This window comes from Pholcus phalangioides, unplaced genomic scaffold (assembly GCF_987345545.1).
Source record: "Pholcus phalangioides strain wild (caught in Gottingen) unplaced genomic scaffold, Ppha-v1.0 ptg000009l_1, whole genome shotgun sequence".
NCBI lineage: Eukaryota > Metazoa > Arthropoda > Arachnida > Araneae > Pholcidae > Pholcus > Pholcus phalangioides.
Genome location: NW_028301602.1, coordinates 38,378,639 through 38,396,949, shown reverse-complemented (window position 1 = coordinate 38,396,949; position 18,311 = coordinate 38,378,639). Strand labels below are relative to the sequence as shown.

Here is an 18,311-nt window from a genome sequence, read left to right as displayed (position 1 = left end):
TGCATCATGGCTTTTCACACGATTCTGCAATACATTTATAATTTGATTAATACAATAAGCTTGTTGAATGATATAGATCACATTTGTTGTGATAAAAATCATGATGAATTCCATCAAATCCAGTTTAAAATTTTTACGGCATCTCATTTATGTTATGAGTGTGTGTGCGTGAAACAATATTAAAAAACATATTTAGAACAAACAGTAAAGAGATCGCTTTCATTTTGCAAACTGAGCGCTAAGGGGGAAGGGCCATAATTTTTCGGGAATAAAAACATGAGAAACGAAACATAAGAGCATCTCAAAGGGACTGCGAAATCAGTAGTGCTTAGAACGGTGAAATATTGAAGTCCGTGACTGCTAAGAGAGGCCCAAGGGCTATCAAACCCTTATAAATACGCCCCTGAATGAAACTTGACGTGAAAAAATGAACAAGTTCTGCGTGAATCGTGCAGTCTGAAATGAATTTCTACGTCGTCAAAATATTTCTTGTGAAAAATTAACGTAAATAAATTTATTAACATTTTTAGCTTGATAATAATCAATTACAGTCACAAGGAAATGAAAATCTTCATTGCAATATGTAGAAATTCAGTATGAAATGGACTGGATGAATAACCAACAGGGGAAAAATCCGAAACCACTAATTATTTTGAATATCTCAATTCGTAAATTAAATCAGTTTGATGAAAAGTTTCTGATTGAATTGCTGTTATTAGTTTACTGTTTCCACCAGTCACCTTCGTCCAGCTACCGTTTTTACATACTTCATTGAACCTTTCACACGTAACAGTTTCGATAAAAGTTTAAAATAACTCAAAAAATGGCGCCCTAGTTTATCGATCAACATGTAATCTGATTAAAACGACGGCATAAAAGAAACGATCACGCAATAAACACAATGCATTGTATGCATTGATCGATTGAAAGTGCACACAATGCATACAATGCATTGTGTGCACTTCCTCTTAAAAATTTTGACTTGACAATGAACGAGAAAAAATGACCACATTTTTACCGCAAAGTGTTGAGTTTGCAAAAACAATTTTTCAAGTAGATCCATTTGATCTGGTGATAAATTTGCTTATATAGTGGGTGAATTTATCACGTAATAACAAGGTTATAACGTTACTCTTCACGAAGAAAAAAAGCGCCAATCGTAAAAGAAGACGATGGCTTCTAACGGGATTGTATATTTCAGTTTATTTTCAAAAAGCTGCAACCCTCTGTTAGGGAAAAAATCTGCTTTATATGGGTGTTGGACGGGTAACTGACCGTTACAAAATTGAAAAAATGGCCAAGGAACATTTAAATGTTTGATGACACATCAATAAAAATTCAAAACGTTATAACTCGTTAAATATTCACCTGATCCTGAAACAGAAAAAACATTCCAATATTAGTTTATCATAAGGAATCATGTTTATAATTATTTGGTGGTAGAGTGTCCGCCTTATATATTTACCGACTTACAATCTATTACTCAAGTAATCACAAAATTAGATGTAATTATTAATTGGTTTTTTCCTCATTCATGGCACATCAGACCCAATCGCATCTCAGAAAAAAAAAAGAGCAGTTAATTACGGCATTACACATACATAAACAGTAACACTACGACTATATAATAATTGTAATGCCCAATATCCACAAATGTGCATTGATGCACATATCTAAAAAAAGAAAAAAAAAAGATTCCAAGAGACGCATACACACAAAATAAATCAATGCATTCCTTGTGTCCAGCACTGTACAAATACACGATGTATCATTTGAAAACATGAATGGACATCAAAATTACAACACGAAAGCATATTTATTAAGAAATATATCGATTTCGGACATGACTCGAGATATTCTTCAACGTGATCGTCAAGTCTTATTAAAGAGACTCCCAAAAAATTCTATTATAGTCATTTTAAAATCAAATTTTCTTTAAAAATTTGGTGAATCTCGACGTCTATGAACATCGTTAGGGAAATTGATTTGGATTAGTCATACATAGTTTTAATTATGAAATTCACATATATATATATATACGGTAATTATTGGACTCAATTTCCAAGCATATCCGGCAAAAAATAGCACCAATGCAATGATTAACTTTTCAACGATAATTAACAAACATGCAGCTACATTCAATACATAATGCGGGAAAAAGCAAGTATATCAATAATTCATTACAAACTGTAATTATATAGCACGAGAAAATGGTTCGAAATTCGGCAGTTTCAACGACTAGAACTCATACATTTATTTCAAGTTATTGAGAATCACGTGTGTTTCGGTCATTTCTCAAATCAACACAAAATTCGAATAAAACCTTATTCGAAAAACGTAACTCATACAATGGCATGCACAAACGAGGAGCTTATTTTCAAAAGGGAACATTGCACCCACCCACTTTTTTTCCAAACTTACTTTTCAATGGTTTCTGAAGCTTTGGGATGAGCTCTGTCGGATTACGCAGCAGGGTTTTATTCAGGAATATATTTTTGGTAGATATTATAATGTAAATAAAGTAATTCGTTTCTATCAAAGGAGAACATAACCATCTTGTTTATTCTCTTCGGCCTTTTTGCATCCAAAATGAACATAAGGCGGTTGTCCTTACTTTTTACGTTAAGAATTTTTTTTTTTCTCACAACGGTAAATTTTTCATAAGTGCTTCCAAAGTTGCAATTTGCAATAGAGTCTCTCGATAACGGACACCCATGGAACCAAATATTTTGTCCACTAACGAGTTCTGTTAATGGATAGTAAGATACATTGAGTCCCGTCGACGTAATTCAAAAAAAGTGTCCGTTTGTAGAGGTGCCAGCTAACGGAAGTGCCCGTTATGTGAGGTTCCACTGTAGAATGTTCGTGTTTCCTAATTTGCTTACGAGGGTACTTTCCTTGGCTAGGCGAAACCTTCTGGAATCAACAAGTCGAGTAGAAAGCACCTATTTTTCAGACTTGACTAGCTCCAATTTTCATCAAAAGGAAACATATCCAAAATTAAAATGTATATAATCCCCTTGAATGTTGATCAAGATACACAGTATTTAAACGTGCATCCACTATATGCTACCTGTTAGGCTATTTTCCGCTTTTCCGACGTCTATTCCGAAGGAAAGTCTCGCCATAGAGAGCAACGAGCCTACAACGGTATATATTCAATTATTATACTTCAGTCATAGTTGTAAAAATAGATGGTAGATGGCAGCACTTCATTATACGGAAATTAACTTCATGTTGGGTTTACAACGCGTACACGCACATTGCAATAATTCGTTAGAAGCTCTACAGAGGAATAATATAGACGAGGTGCATATGTGGTTTTAGTAGTTGTAGTAGTTCATTACGAAGGAATGCGTTTTTTACCTCGACCATAAATTCAGTAATTGTGGAAATTTTCCCGTTCGAAAATAAGCTCTTCAAATATGCTCGAGGACGAAAATGGAATGGCGATGCAACAAGTCTCGAAACGTAAAGAACATACAAAGGAAAGCAATAATTAAATATTTCTCAACTTTTTTGCATTTCACATGACCAGTAATTTCAACGTGTTGGCGCAGGAAAAATCAGAACAAAAAATTGTTCAAGCTCTTGATTTACATGACTAGAAATTTTTGTATGACATATGCACATGTGATTTCAATTATATTATGATATTATAGAAATTAGCACTAAAATGTTGAAACAAATTAAGAATTTTGGATCAGCTTTAAGCACCATAGATGAAAATAGAGCTCTAGTATTCATTAAATTTTCGGTGGTATAATATTGACTTGAATGGAATCGGTACGGGCATATTGATCTGTTCGATATAGAATGGATAAAACTCGTAATACAATTGGACCAATATCATGGGAATCAGTTTATATATGATTTTAGATTGGAATAATGATTGTGGTACGTTTGTATAACTCGATCATGAAATCATTATACATTTCTCTATATTATTTGAATGATATTCAATGCAAAATTTTAAAATTGGACCTCTTCAAGATCATACCGTGATACCGAAAGAAAATAACCTACTTGAGCGATTTTTTAACAAAATTAATTTTTTTTCCCATTAAATTATTTTTAATATGCATCAGAAAATTATGCACATATTACTTTTAACATGTAAATTTGTACTATGAAAACGTTTTCTACAGGTGTTGTGGAAACAGGTGAAAAAAGAAAAAAAGTGAACCATAAAGTATCTACTTAGTGTTATTTACAGTCAATTCGCGATAAGTCGAACTCCGATAACTCAAATATCTGATTCGAAGTTTTTACCCAGCCCCTGAGTTTTTTCCGTATATTTTAGTGTTAAAGTTTTCCCTTTTGACTCGAAGTTTCCTTCATTTTAATCGGAGTTTTCGGGAATGAGAGAAATTTAAAAAATAGTATTTAGCAAAATTGAGTTTAGCATTTAGTAATTGAATTTAGCATTTAGTAATTGAGTTTAGCATTTAGTAATTGAGTTTAGCATTTAGTAATTGAGTTTAGCATTTAGTAATTGAGTTTAGCATTTAGTAATTGAGTTTAGCATTTAGTAATTGAGTTTAGCATTTAGTAATTGAGTTTAGCATTTAGTAATTGAGTTTAGCATTTAGTAATTGAGTTTAGCATTTAGTAATTGAGTTTAGCATTTAGCAAGAGAATTTAGCATTTAGTAATGGAATTTAGATTTATTCAGCAGATTCATTTGTCTGTTTGCAAAAAATGAATGAATCACGGAAGGACAAAAGAAAGATAGTCAAAAATCACTGCATTTTTGGACAGAAAATTATTATTTTTTTACACATTTTTTATAATTAGTTTCATTCATAGAGTATCGTGAATGCGTCCGTTTTCCATAGCACGGTAAGTGCGTCTAGTTTATTTCTAAGCATTTTCATTCAATAATTAAATATGACTGAATTAGAATAACTTATCTTCGCGGATTTCTTCATCTCCAATAGTTTGATATGTTTTACGAATACGATATTCGTAAATAGCGCTGTTATTTTAATAAATCTTCCCTTTTTTTCGCTCTGAGATCGGAATTTCCAATAATTCGAACTAACGATGACTCGAAGTTTTTGTCGGCACAAGCGCATTCGACTTATCGATATTTGACTGCATATTGTATCTGAAGATTTTGTACTGCCAAATAATCATTCAGTTAAGTGGTTGTATATTCGCTGGAACAGCTCTAATTATCCGAATTTTTTAATATTAATTAGTATGGGAATGAGATGGGACTAGAGAAGATAATAGTCACGGTTTATCTTATTATTCGGTATCAAATTATGGAGGTCCGACTGTATCAGTTTAACAAGTATTTTCTGAAAACTTGAATTAGAACCACAGATTAGATTTAAAAACAATGGGTCCATAGAGAAATTTAAATTCTTTTTAACAAATAAAATTTTAAAGCAAAAACTATCGCTAATACTCGGATGAATAATCCCCTGAATACGAAGGATAAGATTTTATCCGAGAAAAAATATTTAAATTAACAAATTAAATTTGAAAAAATCCTTGATAATAAAAGCTATGCAATTTTTTCTCGAAATAATGGATAATACAAAGTGGGTGGTTTCAAAGCGTTATATATAAAAACAAAATTAATTTCTACCACACCACTGATGACATCAACAAGAAAAAAACTACAGATAGCAAATGTATATACAGTCGGCCCTGCTTAAACATATATCAACGGTTCCAGCACACAATATCCGCTTAAGCGGGGAACAATTAGATTGTTGTTCAACACCGTTATAATAATTTGTATATTTAAAACTGATGAAGGATCAATATTAATAAAGCTTCTGGAATAAGTCAGACATCAAAATGAAATCACAATTATATTTGAATTAAAATGATCGAGATTTTTACTTTTGATTTAAAAAGTTAGCGCTTTCTATGGGGTGAAAGGAGAATAAAAATAAAATAATCAAATGTTCGTACTGAAGATAATTCAGATACTTCGAGACCAGTATCCACTCTGTCTAGTCTGAGTTTTTCCAAGTCTTAACTTGGCTACATATTTTCCATTAATCTTATTATTTTCATTATTATATTAATCATTATTTTCCAATATTTTATGAAATGAAAGCATCTTATACATAGTGGTTGATGTGTATTAAACGTAGTTGCGTTAACAATAACATTCTATTGAGAAAGCTAGGCATTAAATGAAAGCAAAAAATAAAACAAGTGTACTTATGTCGGTAGACTCGCTCAGTCAGGGAGCAAGCAATTTCTTGCATCACTATAGCTACATTTAATTGCGATGGTAGTGAATGAGCCGTTATAATCTCACCCAGGCCACCCCGATATTTGAGTGAAGTTTCAAACGAAAGTTATTAAATTATTCCATTATTTATATGAAGAAGGTTAACATGGTCTGTATGGGAGAAATTTTGATTCTGGAGAATTTAAAATAAGCGAGGCCGACTGCATTTATGCTTGAAAAAAAGTATGAAACATCCACGCAAAAAAAAAAGAGAATAAATTACCGTCATTTTGTCTTCTATAATAAGGTGATTGCATCGTGATTTTGATATCACTTAAATTTTGGGTGACCAGATTTTAATATGACCAAATTCGGGGTTATAGCCAATTTCCGCCAAATATCTTAAATTCTCGTAACATATTGCCAATGCTTTTGTCAAATATTTCTTATTTATCACCTATTATGCTGCTCCGGTGCGACTCAAAAATCGGTCGGAACGTCCGGTCACGCTATATATAACCATCGCTACTAAGCATGTCATCGATTTAAAACAAACAATATCAATCAATGATTGACAATGTTAATTACATTATAGGAGAAAATAGGAAACTACATATGTTCTAGATAAAATAAGTTAAAAGCGTTCACATAATTTTGTACCCTGGTGTGGATAAATGTAATCATTTCTTCGAAAAATATACTGTATACGTCATGTAGAGCTATTTTATATAATATTATTTAGAAGTCTATGAATAGATTAACTCATAACTACGGAATCGGTATAGTATATAAATTCGAGTTTGAAATTCATTCATACTCATCTGAAAACTACTCACAGGAGTATACCAACAGTAATATTAGATCTCTTAAAACTCGGACAACTATTTATATTAATATATATTTATATATATATATATATATTATTATAAATACAATAATTTTCTAATGTGCGGTTTTTGAATACCTTTACCAATATTTTAATATAATTTAACATTTATCTCTTTTTTTTGTATTTTATCAGGTAGAAAAAGGAGAAAGCTATACGAATCAGTCAGCATATGCGACGCAAAACTAAGTGTAAAGTGTAAAAGTGATCCAAAAAAAGTTCAGATTTCTTTTCAATACAATTTAAGCCGCGGACGCAGTGATAAGAAAACAACGTGTGGTTAAATTACAGCTACTAAAAATCATCGCCTAAATTATCGTCAATTTCCTTTGCGTAAGAAGCCAAAAAATCATTTTAAATGCATGCATCTTGAGAGAGAGATTAAAATAGTAAATTGAACATTCTGTAATATACAGTATATATATATATGTCAGGCAATAATATATATTTTTCACAAACTTTCTTTTGCACTTGGGTAATTGATTTAGGGCACGTGATAGCAGCTCTTCTTGAGTGTGTGTGTGTGTGTACACATAAGTTTTATAGTTGTATGTAGATAAGCGTGACGTCACTTATGTACAAAATGTTATCCGATTTAAATTAATTGCACACCAGATTCACGCATGCGTGGGTGGGGCAGGATAAATGTACAATATTATATATAAACGGCGTTTATATAAATCACTATACGAGTGCATATACGTACAATACAGACGCCAAGACAGACACACGGGTGCTATAATTTTCTTTTGTTTTTTTTTTTCTTGTAATGGGTTTCTTTCTTTACATATAATGAATCAGTAGATGATGTGTTTCACTGGTATTCGAACTCTTTTTGGTGGTTCTGACCAATTAGTCCGCCAACTGTCGTAGTGCTTCATTCTTGAGTTTCTAGGTGGATGTGGTGGAACGAAAGTTGTCTAGACAAATTGATAAAATGAAAAACACAAACAAATTAGGAGCAAATATTAAGCAAATGATCAGGTTTTCAGGGGAGGAAAGTAGTTAACGTTAGTTTCAGAATGTATAAAAAAAATTTCGACGGAAAAAAATTAACATTAGAAAATCATCCGATAACTATAAACATTTTTTTCCCATATTATCATATTGATTCGTTTCGTTCTTTGCAAAAGTGATAACTGATAAGAATACCCAAATGATAACATTATCAATGATTTTAATAACCAGCGTGAATGTATATAATTCCCTAAGTTAACAATCACACACACATCCATCCTCCCTCAACTATAGAGATCATTTTTAAAGTATTAAAATAGTGTGGAGGTGGGCTATAAACTATATTCCGTTAATTCCGTGCTATTCAGAAACTACGGAATATCGTTCAGCAAACCATCGCCATGAATCTACAAAATATTCAATGACAGATTACACCATGCATTTAAAGCCCTGTTTCATCCATCACCAACAGTGAATGTGCTAATCAGTCATCAGGTGTGAATTTCAGTAATCGAAATTGGAGGCAGTGCCACATAAGCAGACCCTTTAAGTGCACACAGTGCCTGTACACAGATTAATAACACAAAACGATTTACCTCTTATCAATCCACCAAATATGTCTGCATGAGGAGGAGAAAAAGAAAACAATGTTTCAGAGATAATTATCACAAATATGTTAATTAATAATTAAAAGAATTATTACGAAAGTTCCCATTCAAACAGCATCGCTTTTCTTAAAGTTTAGATAATAATAATTAAAGAGGGATATGATCAAAATCCCCATCCTTTATCTTCAAATTACTCATACAGTAATGTTAATTAAAAAAAATGGTAATTATCATAATTATTAATTATGCAACGTATCATGTCTATTGGCAGTGTTCACTCACCCTTTTCATTTTTTCGAGCGAGCCGCTGCTGTGTTCCTCGGCGTCATAGATGGCGTCAGCGGCCAGGTTCTCGTAAGCAGCTGCTCCAGGTCCTAATTTGTTTTCCCATTCCCTGGAGTCGACGGAACGTTCCAGATCCTCGTCTAATTTGCTCATGTATCTCCTCCTCATGTGATGGCGGCCATAAACCTACAAAAATGAACCACCATTTCACATACAAGTCCAATATGTGTGTGTGTGTAAAGAGAAGGGTGGGGGTGGGGAGAAAGAATGTGAATTCCGAGGAAAATCTCCATGATCATCACCAGGGGAAAAAATACTGTCTAATTAGTCGTCCGCGGTCTTCCCAGTGAGAGAAAACGGAAAAACAAAAATACAGTTTGAATCTCATTAAGAGATCCACACGTTAATTATTATTCGCCCTTCTTTTCCTCTTACACCGTAAAAATGTTTTTTTTTTGGTACTTGGTATTGAAGAAATGATTATGGTTTTGTCGATTCTGAGAAAATCCAATCATGTGTGATTTGTAAAATTTCTGTGAATCGGAAAGTCATTCCGGAATCTTGTCTCAGAAATCTAAAAAAAAAAGCAATTTTTAACGAAAAATTTGCAGTTTTATTTGAGAAACTTTAGCTCTCGCTAATTAAACTTTCGTATGTCTAACGTATATAGAGGGTGCAACATAAATTCGCAAATAGTTGAGTGAATTGGTATATTTGAATGCGTTTGAGAAAAAAGGTATCACGAAGGTGTCAGAAAAGGCTCACCAAGAGGGATTTATTTTTGGTATAAGAACAAAAATTGTTCAAATTTTTGTCGACGGAAAGCGCTGCACGGAAGCCCAGTGACAGTGGAAGTTCTTGAACCTTTCTTAAATCTCTTCTTAGTCCGAAACGTTTGTAATGCCTCGGTGTCAGTGATTCGTGGCTGAGATAAACCAACTTCCCCAATAGTGTTTGATTCATCAACTAACTAGTTTTACCTACTGTTCGCTCGCGTGGATTTGGTAATCTGAAAATTCTTCCTTAAGGCACCTTTAGGGATTCGATTTTTAAAAACTCCTTCTCAGCGAATCTCTACATATTCAAATAAATCAACTGACCATATTTCATACTCATATATACTTTAGAGTTTCTCCATATAAACAAAAAAGCGCCAGTAACAGGGAAAACTCAGAAATGAGCGATCAATCGTAAACCTTGCATTTTATAGGACTCGGATTTGCCTATGTCCATGACAGGCTTGCCATTTGGGAAGGGGATTAAAAATACACTAGAGAAATGGAGTGTATATATATAGGGTGTCCTGTAAGTGCTAGCGCGGCCTTTATCTCATCAATTGTCCGTCGCAGTGGTATCATTCCGATTTATAAGATGATCAACAGGCGTTCAAAAATTACGCTGTACCACTTTTGAGAGTGAAAATATAGTGTTTAACAAAATAAAGAATCCTTATTTTTATACGCCCCCCCCCCTACGTACTCCAACTTCCAATTAGAAAGTTGTTGCCCGTCTCTCCTACTGCCATCAAAAAAAAAAAAAAAAAAATCCACGTTTTTAAGTGTTAAGAGTCACAGAGATATTCGAATTCGAAAAACGGAGGAAATTTGGGAAAGAACAGCGTTAAATGCTGATAAAAAAGGGGTTTCACGCATTATATAGCCGTTCTTTCCAAATTTCCTCATGATATTAATGGTTAGTGTTGGTATGATGGAATACTAGTACAAGCGATTATGGCTATATCGGCGATTATAGTTGTAGAGAGTATCGTTATACAAGATTTCAGTGTATTATTGGAAAATAACAATATAAACGATAGGAGAGAAGATACGAACACGATCCAATAATTTTCTTTTTTAGTATTATAGCTTAGGGTGAATGAGAGCGGCATCCCAGGTCGCTAAGATACTCGCCTAAAGTACCAAAGGATGTTTAGAGGTGTCGCGAGTTCGATTCCCGGTTCGTCCTTGTCAGAAAACTTTCCAAACAAAGGGGTACAACAGACACGGCGACGTGACCACAGAAAAAGATTGCTACCGCAACGGGAGTCCCACATTGAGGGGTTAGCGCACCAACATATCGGTGAGTATAAAAAAGGCTGCCGTTCGAGGTCGGCAATAAATTGTAGGTAACGGTCCAATTAGCTCTCGTGTACAAAAAATGTCCGTGGTGTGACACAATGTGATCGGAACTTCGGTTAATTCTAATAAATTTGGGTGAACAGTTTTATCCATTCCCCCCCCCCCCCAATACGTTAAAAAAATAAATAACTTTTTGACTTCAGGACTATGTATATCATACATGCTCAACCAATGGTCCGAGGGATAAATGTGGCCCTCGGATTCATCTAATGTAGCCCACAACCCCAAAACCTAATTTTTAGAACTGAGGTGCAGTTCCACATTATTTAGAGCCGTATTCACCGACATGGTTTAAACTGTAGTCACAATTTTTGGATAAGAGATCGACATAGATTGGTTAAAAATCTGAATTTAACCAATCCGTGTCAAAAAATTTTGTCAAAAACCATAGTCTCCCAAACTTTCTGTTCCATCGCCCCCTTCATCAGAAATTTTTTCATCTCATCGCCCCCCAACTCACGTAAACCCATAGGATCCTATGTTAAATCAGTACGTTCTATCGCCCACCAGGGGGCGATATTGCCCACTTTCGGAAACACTTAAACTTTAAACCATGTCGGTGAATACCGCCCTTATTGACTCGAGACACAGTTCCAGAGCATTGAAGTAGCTCGTGGGGCAGTTTCACATCACTCAAGTACCCTGCGGCATATTTACAGGCCTCTCAAGTGAACCGCGGCATATTTACTGATAACTTCAGTGACTCACGTTTCTAGAGCACTCATTCTGCCCGTCGTGCAGTTCCACATCAGTTAAGTTACTCACACCATTTCCGAATGTTTTAAATATCTCGCGACACGTTTTCAAACCAATGAAGTGGCCAGCACTCCCCTGAAGGCTGAGCATTCTTGGTTTAAATACATATTTCTTTTTGGATGCTTGATCACAATATTTTCTTATTCTCTACAATAAATTACGCAAGTTGAACATTCAAAATTTTGTTTTACTTATATGAAGCTGCGGCGTGTTTAGCTTTTCTCTCAAAAAGACTTTTTTCGGATTTTTCTTAAAACTACGGTTTTTTTGAAATCTTAAAATAATATTTTGGTGAAAATTCTACGTGATAATGATGATACTAGAATCTGTACTTACGGTGACAGCCGCGAAAAGCACAATAAAAATGAAAGACGCCGCACCGATCACAATCACCGCTATCGCCCATTGAGGGATCGGAGGCTCGATGTCGGGTTTCTCCGTAGGCTTGTGCAATTTCTCTTCGCTTATCACTAGAAGAAAGACAACAATAATTTTTAGAATCACGTAAATGTTGAAGAAAATGAATGGAAATATCGACACACACACACACATGATAGTAAAAGAAAAGTAGGTTTAAATCGGCCAACAAAATACTTCACAATAAAATTATTGCGTATATTTGTTACGGTGAATGTGATCAATTGGCAACTACGCATAAAAATACGTTATTATGTGTAATTGCCAATCATCTCGATAAGTTTGATGAATTTATCGCTTTTTACTGGCTATTTTGTTTAATACCCAAGCGTCGCTGGTAAATTTGACAAATGTTTAAAAAGTTGTCACTTTTATCAGTGATAACACATTAAAAAATGTGAAAAATCATTTAGCCCGGAGACCCTTGATGCCCTTAAGACGGCCCTGCGTGGTCCGCTGATCATTTTCAGAAAATGGGTTAAAAACATTGAAAAGTGAATAATTCTAAAATTAATGAAAGAAATAATTTCGGAATTGATGAATTTTCAGAAAAACTGAAAGAAATTATTTTAGAATTTTTTAAAATAATTATAATTTCACAGAATCATTAAAAAAAAAGTAACTTATAAATCAGTGAGAGAAATAATTTCGTAATTTCTGATAAAAATTTCTTCGCAGTCAATAAAATAATAATTGAAAGAAAATAATTTTTCCTCAGAATTACTGAAATAAACAGTTACAGAATCATTTAAGAGGACAAGGGACGTTGAATGAAAAATTCTTATTACTGTATATTTCTTGCTAAAAATTCTTTAATGACATTTCAGTATCAATATAATGACAATTTCAGGTCTCTTAGTTTAAAAAAATGTTTCAACAAGCTTGGCGCGTTATTTAGACACCAAAAAGTACCAAACTGGAACGGAGGTTTTTGTGGTGATCTCAAATTTCACTGAAAAGCGTAAACTTTTTTTTTTATTTTACTCTGTGTAGGCGTATATAAATAATTTAGTCCATTTTACTGTGGGATTTTATTTTCATGATAACTTTGGGAAAAAAAGTTTAAAATTATGAAAAATTTGCAAATTTATGCCACAAAAACAGGTTTATATATTTTTTATTCGTTGATGATTTCTCATAATACAAAATGCTATAAATCATTGATATATGCCTAGAGAGCAAAATAAAAAAAAAATATCCTTTTCAGTGAAATTTGAGACGCAGAGAACAAAAAATGACCGTTCCACTTTGACGCCTTTTGGTGTCTAAATAAGGCGCCAAACTTGTTGAAACAAATTTTTTAAGCTAAGAGACCTGAAATGGTTATTATATTGATACTGTCGTTACAGCATTTTTAGCAAGAAATATACCGTAATAAGAAATTTTCATTTGAACGTCCCTTGTTCCCTTAAAATGATTTCAGACTAAAATTGATCTCAGAATTAATTAATGTAATCATTTCAGAGCTAATCAAAATTTATAACTATTAAAGGAAACAATTTCATAATAAGTAAATCTTTAATGTCGTCCTCCGTTAAACTCGGGTCCCCATTGGCCCCCATCAATTAAGATGCCATTAAATCATACATGTTAGGGGCTCGCGGGCTTCGTGGGAAGTTTCAATTTGACCATACTATAGGTGGAGATAGACTTGGAAGTCTGGAACGGTCATTATTGCTGGGGAGGGCACGATGATGATGATGTCAATTCATATATACATGTATACATTAGATCAGCTGACTCCACCTTTGACGCTGTGCGGCCCACCCCCGTAACTCCGCCCATGATCACGACCCATGGGAATGTTGACCCATGGGAAGTCTGAAAACCGCAGAACGGATATACAAACTAGACGGTGATTCCACGAATTTAGAACCTAATTTAAAGTGACAAATATTGTATTAAATGTACAAAAATGGGAAAAAGTACTAAGCAAACTAAATATTTAGAAATAAAAATTAAGGTATCCGACTACCTTTCTCGTCACTTTTTCTATAATATGGTACTAAAGTGAACTTTAAGAACATTTTTTGATGGAAAGTGCCCATAAAAAAAAATGGTGAAAACAATAAACGTCTGTCATTTTCATGCCAATTTTAAGCGAAATTCATGTGATGTTCGAAACACGAACGCAAAAATTCCTATGAATGGAATGTTTTGCTCCTTTCACAGTACGTTCATCTAGTAATGATGCAGGTTACGAACCAACATTTAAGTATTGTAGTGCACGCATATAAGTTACACTCAAATCTGTTAGTGTACGAGTGAATTTTTTGAAATTTCATTCTACGTATCAAGTATATTACTGTAATTAGACAAATATATATATATATATGATAAACGTATGCCCCTCCCCGTATTTCCGCCCATGGACCCGACGTGTTTGAAAGTTTGAAAACCCCTGTAATAAGCTGCTACGTATGCACGAAGAACAAAATGACGGATATCAATTAATGACTACCTTTCTAAAAATTCACCTCTAACTTCCAAGAAAGTTCGTCTTTCTTTAGTTCCCGAAGCGATCAGCACATCACCGCAAAGAAACCTCAATAAACATGGAGATCGTGGAAGCGAGCATTGATTAGATCGGCTCCGAGTGGATACCCCATCAAAGGCACCCGGAGAAAGTGATCCTTCTCATCAAGTCCAGGCAGATCGTTCCTTATTCAGTTCTTGCTGTTGTTGTCGTCTCTCGTCTTTTTATTTCTATTCCTGAGAACAGAAAACTCCTGTTTCTACTCTTTTTTTTCCTTCTTCTTCTTATTTATATGCTTCTGGTGACCGATGGAACGCATTTATATCCCTTGTGGCGCACACAAAGAGGAAAGTACGAGGATGTTTCTTAATTCCCTCGTGGCTTTCGCTACTTATTTGCACACCGCTGAGAGAGCAGAAAGAAATTAAGCCTCGCCCCCCCGAGGATATCGGGTCAATAATAACTGCATCAAGTCTCCCTTTCTATCAGGAACGTTTCTTGCGACTCGGGAAAAAAAGTTCTGTTGCGTTATCAACACAATTTTCGTGCATAAGCAATATACATTTATGACGGATATTTTCTGCACTATCTGTTCTTCAAAAGAAGTATAAAAAGTCCAAATTACTTGAAGTAACTTCGGTCTAACTTGTTTATAACGACACCTCGGATAGAGCATTAATATGGTAATGGCAATTTTTCATTTATGCCAATCCCATAGAGAATGATTTCAATAATTAATATTGATATTTAACGTCAATGAAACATAACATCTTCCGATATAACGACGAATTTTCCAGCATTACCGTATTTGTAATAGCACTTTTTTTTCCCCCCAAAGTTCTTGGAATTAGAGGTCAATCAACGGATGACATGTTGGAGATGCGAGCCAATCTCCCGTTTGAAAAGCAGGAAAAAATTGAAAAAAGTCTCTCCGCAGAGAACTGGCAGACCTACAACCTGATAGTTACGGAACTTGTAAAATTCAAGCATTCATCATCTTCACCGGAAGGCAGATGGCAGCGTCATCGGGAAAATGATACAGGCATAACCCTGACAAAATAAATACGTCAGAGCAGTGGTTCTCGAACTTTTGTCAACCACGGCTCCCTTACCCTAATTCATGGTTCATCTGCAGCTGTCCAGACGAGTTTAGTAGAAATATTCCCTTATAAAATAAAACCACTTCAAAGCATAAAATCGACATTTGCAGCTCGCTGGGACGCCTCAAAGCCGTGACGAACACTTTGAAGAAACACTATACATACACAAGTTTCGGCATGTACCGATTCGCTAGAAATCCGCAGAGGAATATGCACGAGGTGCATGTACAGTTAAGTAGTAATAATAATAGTAGATGCGTTTGTCTGACTCTTTATATCGATAATTACGCAATTAAAAATTCGAGTTGCATAACCGTCGATCAGTTGCTTGCTGTTAAGTTGATTGTTCAATTGCCGTCAGTTTTACGAGGAAACATTGGCAGAGCTTCTAGGAGCTCTGGAACCCCCCAAGTTCCTTGTTTTGTGTATCCATCGTAAGATAAAAGTATAACTCCGGGGATAGAGGTTCACTTGGAAGCCTACCTTAAGGAAGACGTTATAGCAAGGGTTTCCAAAGTGTGCATTGCGGCTCAGAAAAAAAAAGAGCCGCCACACTCCGTAAGCTGGCGATCTTGATACGTGCCTATTCGGTCTTTGAAGTGGTTCTTTGTTAGACTATTCTCGGAGCCGCGGACACATGTGGACTAAGGCACGCGACAGGCGAAAGTTTGAGAACCGCTGCGTTATGAGATCGAAAAGCTTTTATTATCAATCTGACTGCCAGAAAATCTAACATTAGAACTCTCTTCATCAATCCAATGACGAGAAATCTCGCCTAACTTGATGCTTTTTATTTCGGCAATCGTGAAATATTTCGCCTCCTTAAAAGCCTCTGATTTCTGAAACGATAAGCCTAGTTACTGCATTGTAGTTGTTTTTCATGCCCCCTCCCCCAATCTGTCAGGTCAACTGCCAGTGGGCGGAGTTAGCTTGTATTCAAATTTGGATACTAGAAGAAGAGAGCGGTGTTCTTCCTTTTTTTGCCTTCAAGGCAGTATAGGAATATGCGGGCAGTATACATTTTTTTGAAAAGGACAGTATATTTTCTTTTTCTGGTTATTATTATTTTTTGTTATTATTGATCTCGGTGTAGGGGGGAAAAGCACTTATCACTTGCACGAGACCGGAAAAATATTCTTCTTGAAAACAGATGGCGTTTGTGGCAATGCGGATCAGGGTAATTTATAAACGCTTAAAGGGCTAATTATAGTGATAGATTATTCTCTGACAACGTCTTCTTGAAAAATATTTGAATCAGATATCTGAGCAAATATATTTCAATCGAATCTATCGAGCCATTATCATTAACTGCCAATTTTCAACTCGAATGTTTTTCTGCGCAATTTTTAATTATTTTATTGACTTATTTCTCTACATGATGCACTGGACTTCATGTATATGAAACAAAAGAAAAAAAAAATTGGGGTGGACTGCGTCATAGATACGGTCACAAGTTTTGACGTGGATACGTTACGTTCTTTGCGTGGTAGGTACTGACATAATAAGATTGGCAAGATTGGTTGTCTTTGGAATAGCTGACAGACGATACCAATGTTGTCTATTTCGTTGCGAACTTCGCAAGATACAGCGTAAAACGAGTTTGTTAGAAAGCGGACCTTTGTTCAGGTGGGAAGATTTGTTAAAACCGGAGTGGTGTCACTGGAATTGTCTTAAAAGTGCCTATAAGACAACGCCGTTGTCTTTTATTTGAGTTGCGAACCTCTTGAGATAAGGCGTAAAATAATTTTGTTACGAGAGCGGGTCGTGAGCCTGGTGCCCAGACCGGAAGAGGTATTAAAACCGGAGTAGAGAATCATTGAATTTTCTTAATATGATCCACACGTAGACGTAAAAAACACCGATACACTATGAATACTCCCTGAGATATGGGGTGTTTGAAGGATATTGTTACACAACTTTTTGGGGATGCACCCAGTATCGTGATTTAAAAAACGCATTCAAGTCAAAAAGCCGTCTTTATGCTCTTCCAGAACAAACATCCAATAGCAATCAAGCAAATCTCAATAAGGTGTAACAGAGATAATATGCAGGGAATGCAATAATGGCGTCATCATCACTTCATTCCCAGCATCAAAATACTTCCTTTAGAGAGCTAAGAAGTGTTTCGTTGTTGGACAGTCTGTCTGTCTCCGGAATCGATTTCCTCATTATCCTTATCATCGTCTGGACATCGTTTCGAGTCTGGGGAAATATGAGTCTGAAACGACGAACGAGAAATGGGCTTTTGTTGCTGAAACTTCCTTGGAATCGTGCCATAACATGGCACCATTCCAATCATACCATCTTCCCCAAGTTCTTATTTTTTTTAGGTGAAAAATTTTTAAGATCTTTATTTTCATGTATTTCATGAAAATAAAGAATTATAATATAAAGAAATATGAATTTCATGTATCAAATAATGAAAAATTCACTATATTACGCTTTATTCAATTTGACAGAACAGTTTGTGTGAGATATTTTTTTTTTTT

The 18,311-nt window shown here is 34.8% G+C and overlaps 1 protein-coding gene across 1 annotated transcript in view; it reads right to left on the bottom strand.

The window, feature by feature from the left end:
* Window positions 1-7,733: 7,733 nt before the first annotated feature.
* Window positions 7,734-18,311, bottom strand: part of LOC149083035 (uncharacterized) — a 234,270-nt gene continuing 223,692 nt past the window's right edge. Inside the window, exons 7-9 of the mRNA XM_089236780.1 lie at window positions 12,166-12,299; window positions 8,933-9,121; window positions 7,734-8,005 (exon numbers count right to left, since the gene is read on the bottom strand). Of these exons, the coding sequence (XP_089092906.1) occupies window positions 7,883-8,005; window positions 8,933-9,121; window positions 12,166-12,299 (446 nt within the window). The 3' untranslated portion in view covers window positions 7,734-7,882. The remainder of the gene's footprint in view (window positions 8,006-8,932; window positions 9,122-12,165; window positions 12,300-18,311) is intronic.